The sequence below is a fragment of the Bidens hawaiensis genome, unplaced genomic scaffold (assembly GCF_021521415.1).
Source record: "Bidens hawaiensis isolate Kalapana, Puna unplaced genomic scaffold, B.hawaiensis_p1.1 tig00041609_1, whole genome shotgun sequence".
NCBI classification, from domain to species: Eukaryota; Viridiplantae; Streptophyta; class Magnoliopsida; order Asterales; family Asteraceae; genus Bidens; species Bidens hawaiensis.
The window spans coordinates 76,543-82,690 of record NW_027497347.1 but is presented as its reverse complement, the minus strand read 5'-3'; the positions used below and the strand labels follow the sequence as shown (position 1 = coordinate 82,690).

At 31.7% G+C, this 6,148-nt stretch overlaps 1 protein-coding gene across 1 annotated transcript; it reads left to right on the top strand.

Annotated features, from left to right (window-relative positions):
- Positions 1-3,801: 3,801 nt before the first annotated feature.
- Positions 3,802-6,148, top strand: LOC143592979 (auxin-responsive protein IAA14-like). The gene is made up of 5 exons (XM_077072744.1): positions 3,802-4,205; positions 4,797-5,029; positions 5,517-5,652; positions 5,747-5,808; positions 5,898-6,148. The coding sequence occupies exons 1-5, from the start codon at positions 3,979-3,981 to the stop codon at positions 5,933-5,935; spliced, it is 696 nt and encodes a 231-aa protein (XP_076928859.1). The 5' UTR covers positions 3,802-3,978; the 3' UTR covers positions 5,936-6,148.

The window sequence follows — 6,148 nt, the reverse complement described above, 5'->3', positions numbered from 1 at the left end:
TGAGAGGTCACAATAATATATATATAAATCAATCTAACATAGATATATACATATATTACAAAGTACATTTCTCTATATGGGACGTTTTAATGCATCGCTAATTAGGCGTTGGCAAACTTTTATTGATTTAAGTGTCTTTTTCGTGATAATAATTTAGCTTTTAACTTTTTGTTGCAATTTAAAAAGAAAAAAGTACCTTCACTTATGTCATGTGATTTGTTTTATGAAAACGGAGTAGTCCGTAAATAAAATAGAAAACTTTAAGGAACGTCTACGACCACAAGCAGTCCTCTTAAGTGCAGTGTCACCAACACACATTGATATGTGAAAACTCATAATTACTCGGGTTCTAAACATAATCACTCCATAACAAATCATGTTAAACAAGACCTTGTTACATGCTCGTAAAGCCCCAAAGCAACTTATCCACACATAATGATTAACAGATATGTAAAATATCAACAAGGTATTAATGCAATATCTGTGTCGACTGTTTATCCTGAGTCGTTTGGTAGCACATGGAACGTTGCTAGTTCTCAATAGAATACACCCCTATCAATCTCCACCTAGACGTTGATGAACTAACAAATACCTTCATATGCAAGTGATCTACCATATGCTACTATTTTCAACTACATGCTAGGATATAAGAAGGTTGGGTCATGAGGAAGTTAAGCAAGGACACAATAAGGTTAGGCATGTTTGTTCTCTTAGATGTGACTTGTCTCTAAGTAACATATAGCCATCCATGCATGCCCTAAAACTAATAACACTTGTCCATGCTAAACAATACTATTCTACACATACATATATTGCTACATGTTTATGTGTCGCTTTGCTTGCCCGAAGCTTAATTTGCGCGTTCAAACATTTTTGTGTCAAGTTCATTTAACTAGTACTGACTCCTGATAAGATTGTGATGTCTGTTTCGGATGACAAATTAACTCATCGATCGAACATATAGAGAGATATATCATCTTTAGGAAACTAGTAAATTTAATTATAGAATAACACATTTAATATTGTTTCATTAAATGAATTACAGTAAATGTTATACACATTCATCAAAAGATTGATGTATCTACAGTGATATGTTCCCAACCGACCTCTTCCTCTTTGATTACACAGACTGTCAGGGAACTAAAGAAGCCCCCATTCACATGACATGTTACATTTTTGGTTCTTACAAGATATATTAATTGTTTCTTTTGTTAAGTATAATATATTATTTAATACAATTCAATATATTCATAACGCCGCCACTACTAAACAAATGAATATCACCGACAGACTGTTGCTGATGACCAGATTCTGTGGGTAATTTCCAACGGATTACTGACGAGAACCAAAAAAACAATTAAACCTTTTTTCAAAAATGTTGTTATATTTAAAAATGTGCTTCTTTTGGTGGGAAAACATTAGTAGTCGATTAGATTTTCCGATAAGATGAACATCTATTCTTTTCAAGTGATTGTTGATGTGTGTCTAAGTGTCTGTCATTATTTGATCAGTAATAAATCGGATAACAGTTTTGATAGGACTTCTATTTTCACGAGAAATGTGCTAAAATAAGAACAAGACAACTTCGTCACTAGGTATTATTTTTTCTTAACTGTAATTTTATATTTTGTAGTTAAATTTTAAATACTAGATTTTGTATTAATAGAACGAAACGCAACAAACACAACATGTAACATGGCATATATGATAACATAGTATATATAATAAGTTGTAAAAAGAAATGACACATAACATAATACAAAGTGACACATAACATGCATTTTGTAAAAAGAAATTGAGAATGATATATAAGGAATGATGGATAGACACATTATAGGGTTCATATGATCAATATTCTTGTTCATAGTGCATGCTAAAGAAGCTAGAACATGGGAAGCCATTAATTATGGTATTAAGAATTAGTGTGTTTCCTCAATAAAGTCAACATTTGGAAGATTAATGGGATGGTGGACAGAAACTTCAAAGGGGGAAGAACTTTAGTCTTAGATCTATCAATTATCATATTATGAATAATTTAGTTTATTTTATTTGCTCAACTTGTAGTCAGTTGATACTTTATACATGTAGTTAGTTATAAGCGCAACACTTGCATATTTAAAATATATACTTTACAGTATGATTTAGAATACATTACTAAAATTTGTGAAGCCTTTGTTGTAAAAACAACTTAAAAAAGGTCACTCAAAAATTAAAAAAAAAATTGCATTTTCCGAGGTTAATAATGTCGCCGCTAATGCTCCAAGTATGAATAAACCCTGGCCTTGGATCCATCTCGTTATCAATGGTGACATCAAGTGTCGCATGAGCACACACGGACCATGGGTATTAACGGCAACATTATTAGTGGTGACAAATAGTAATATCAGCGATATGATAGGGGTCACCGCTAAAATAGTAATGCCACCGCTTATATTGTCACCACTAATGCCCACATTTCTTGTGTTGCTATCGGCTTGCCGTATTGTCAAATTACAAATTTACAATGTAACAATACAAAAACTAAAGACTCCAAGTTATTTAAGTGTTTAATTCTCTAATCGAAATTCTTCGCGAACCCGTAGGCGCCCTCTCAAATCATACTCTTAAATCTACACTTTGTTATTAATTGTATGGGACTTGAACTCTCATACATATTTAGTCAACACTTTAGTATTACTATGCCAAACTAGGTTAATATTAACCTTTGATTCTTGTTGGTTCCTTTTTTCTTTTAGTTTCATCTGCCTTGTCCCAAAAAAAAAGCTTTACACAGGTGTTTTTTCTTTTGCTTTTTTAGTTCATAATATTTTAAAATACACATTTCATACGTACTCTATATTGATTGTAAAGTGAAAAGCTTTCTATGTATGGTAGCTAAGTTGTTTAATTGATCATATAGCCTTTTAAATTCAAAGGACCACAAGTGCCAATTGGCTACTTCCCCTAATCATGCCACTTCGATAAAATTTTCCAAATTAATAACTGTAATATATCTTCTTTTTCCAAATTTAGTGGTTTGTTTCAACTTAAAATTATTCCTTTTTACTAGAAAATATTATAATTCTATACATGTTATAAGATTACTTGTTCTATCGAAAGAAATTATCCTTAGTCTTGTTGTGGCCCGAGGGGAGCTAAAACCCACCGCCAAAGAGCCACATCAGCTCGTTTAACACTCAACACCGCAACACCCTTAACATGAATAGTGCACGAAAGGCACTCCTACATGTGGATAGCGGGCATGAATGCATGCTTGTCTGATTTTTTTTTTAAAAAATTAATAATTAATTAATAATAAAACGAATCATTTCACACCACTTCATTCCACTCAATGATTATTTTGCCTCCTTCACTCATCATAATATCATCTAGTACGTGAAAGTAAAATTTAAAAAAAAACTATTTTTACCCGTATCGTCAACGTGTTGTCATTTACCTCTTTGACTGTATCCCTTTCACCTTAATTAGTCTAGGTCCAAATTAATTTGTAATTTTGACTATTTATTATCTACCGTACGCACAACTTTCAACTTTCAAATAGTATTAAAGGTATAATAACTATTTTAATTAATTCAACTTCAATCATTTGAATATAAAACAATGAGACCTAAATATTGTTTTTAAAAGAAGGAATCGGGTAATAAACTAGTAATTATTGGAACTTGTGACACTTGAATTATTTAAAACTTTTATAAAAATAATAATAATAATAATAATAATAATAATAATAATAAGCCCTGGATCCTAGATGATTTTTCACACCAATACCTCCACGAGTTTGCATATGATCCGTCTGTTAACATTATGCAACCCTTTGTTATATATGCACATGAACCTCTATTCCATTTCTCCTCTTTATTATTACATTACAACTCTTTTTCTTTCTCTCTCTCACATATTCTTCTAAGTACAATAATCAAGAATTGAAGCAGTACAAAAATAAACACTTGATTTTGATTTTGAAATAATATTATAACCATGATGCACCTCAAGGAAACTGAGCTATGTCTTGGTCTTGGCTTACCTGGAAGCTGTGAGCAGGCGGATACAGCTTTAAAAGTCTCCGGGAAACGCGGGTTCTCGGAGACTGTTGATCTTATGCTTAATCTTCAAACAAATGATCAGTCATCTTCAGTTGATGTGAATGATAAGAAGTTGCAAAGTTCAACTAAGAACAACAAAGACTTGACAAAACCACCAGCCAAGTATGCTCTTTTTCTCAATTCAAATTATACCTCGTTATCTAAAAGGGGTTGCGACACAGCTTCTTGTTGCTTGTTTACCTGTCACAACTTTATTGTAATTGTTTGAAATGCGGTGAAATAAAAGTATAAAACACACACAAGATACTTATATTTGTGTTAGTATTTATAAAGAACCATATTTTCATATAGAGATATATACACACACACTCAAATGAAATTATCTCTTGTGTTCTTTATAATATAACAGTTTGTTAATTTAATTATTGATGCATATAATAAGTATATGTGTCAATCTAGTTAAACACATACTTTTGATAAGGATTTTTAGTTTAATTATATTTTCTTTATAATTACTGTGAGTTATTTAGTAATCGTTTGTGTGCGTTTTTGTTTTTGTTTTGGTGACGTATATCAATTTGTTCTTGAACTTTTACATGTTTAAACTTTAAACAACAATCGTTTTACGAAATCCTTATGTTCTCTTTATATAAAGTTACAAGTTTGTTAATTTACTTATCTAAATTACATAAAATGTATTATGAACTCTTTTTGTTATTCTTATATTTCTTTTGATCATATTTGGATTAATAGGGCACAGGTGGTAGGATGGCCACCAGTGCGCAACTATCGGAAGAATGTGATGGCTCAAAAGAGCAATACTGAAGAAAACGAGAAGGCGGTGGCTGGTGGTGGCAGCGTGGCGGCGTTTGTGAAGGTTTCCATGGATGGAGCACCCTATCTTCGCAAGGTGGACCTCAAATTGTATGAAAGTTATCAACAACTTTCTGATGCTTTGGCCAAGATGTTTAGCTCATTCACCATGGGTATGTGCATCTTGAGTTCATTATAATTATGATTAATAATTAAAATTGCATGTTGTTCAAGTTGTTGAAATTTGCTTAAGTGTAATTGTCACATAAATTAATCAAACTATGAACATTTTCATCTTTTCCATACCCAAATTTATAACTTTCACCGAATAGCGCGCTAACGAGCTTTTTTTTCTTTTAACCTCCTAAAAATGGGTTAGTTTACAAAAGATAAGTGCAAAAACTTAAAAGAGTAGTGTTTACATCAGAATTGTAGAAGACAAACATGAAACAAGATGCGTCGGTGTAAGGGTTTTAATTCTGGGATAGTGGAGAGTAATTATTGGAGTAACTTATGAGGTAATTATATACACATTAAATTAGTAACTTATTATTCACCTTGCTATGATGATATAAGTGATTTTTTATTTTATTTTTTTACTTTTTGTTCTTTTCCACATATGATAATAGTTTTATAAATTCCATGTGATCAACCTTGCAGGAAATTATGGATCCCAAGGGATGATAGATTTCATGAATGAGAGCAAGTTGATGGATCTTCTGAACAGTTCTGAATATGTTCCAAGTTATGAAGATAAAGATGGTGATTGGATGCTTGTGGGTGATGTCCCATGGCAGTAAGTTCAATTCTTGATCTTATTCAACATTCATAAATACATTTAAATCAAACAATGATTCTTATCGCGATCCCAAAACTCGTCTTTTGTCCAGAATGTTTGTCGATTCTTGTAAACGACTTCGAATCATGAAGGGATCAGATGCAATTGGACTAGGTAATTAGCTACCAATTATTTTTCAATAAACCCTAAATCTTGAAAACATGTTACATTTTATGTAAACCCTAATAATGATCGTTTTGTAGCACCGAGAGCGATGGAGAAATGCAAGAACAGGAGCTAAACTCGTATCGAAAGCAAAACCCTAATCTTGATTCAAGTTATGGCATCATCATGGGTGGATCAAGCTGTTAAAGTTTTAATTAATGTGTTTGGATTTGTTTTTTTTTTGTTTATTTTAAGAAAAGAACCTAAGTTTTAATAATTATCATAGTATATAGAATTTGTCTAAAGGTGATTTGGGACATTTGTAATGGACAAAATACAATATTTAAAC

What these genes read in the sequence shown, in the direction of transcription:
- LOC143592979 (XM_077072744.1), top strand. Translation starts at nt 3,979, where the DNA reads ATGATGCACCTCAAGGAAACTGAGCTATGTCTTGGTCTTGGCTTACCT. An exon ending in TTGACAAAACCACCAGCCAA is followed by an intron (nt 4,206 to 4,796) that starts GTATGCTCTTTT and finishes TTGGATTAATAG; the next exon opens with GGCACAGGTGGTAGGATGGC. An exon ending in ATCAGATGCAATTGGACTAG is followed by an intron (nt 5,809 to 5,897) that starts GTAATTAGCTAC and finishes ATCGTTTTGTAG; the next exon opens with CACCGAGAGCGATGGAGAAA.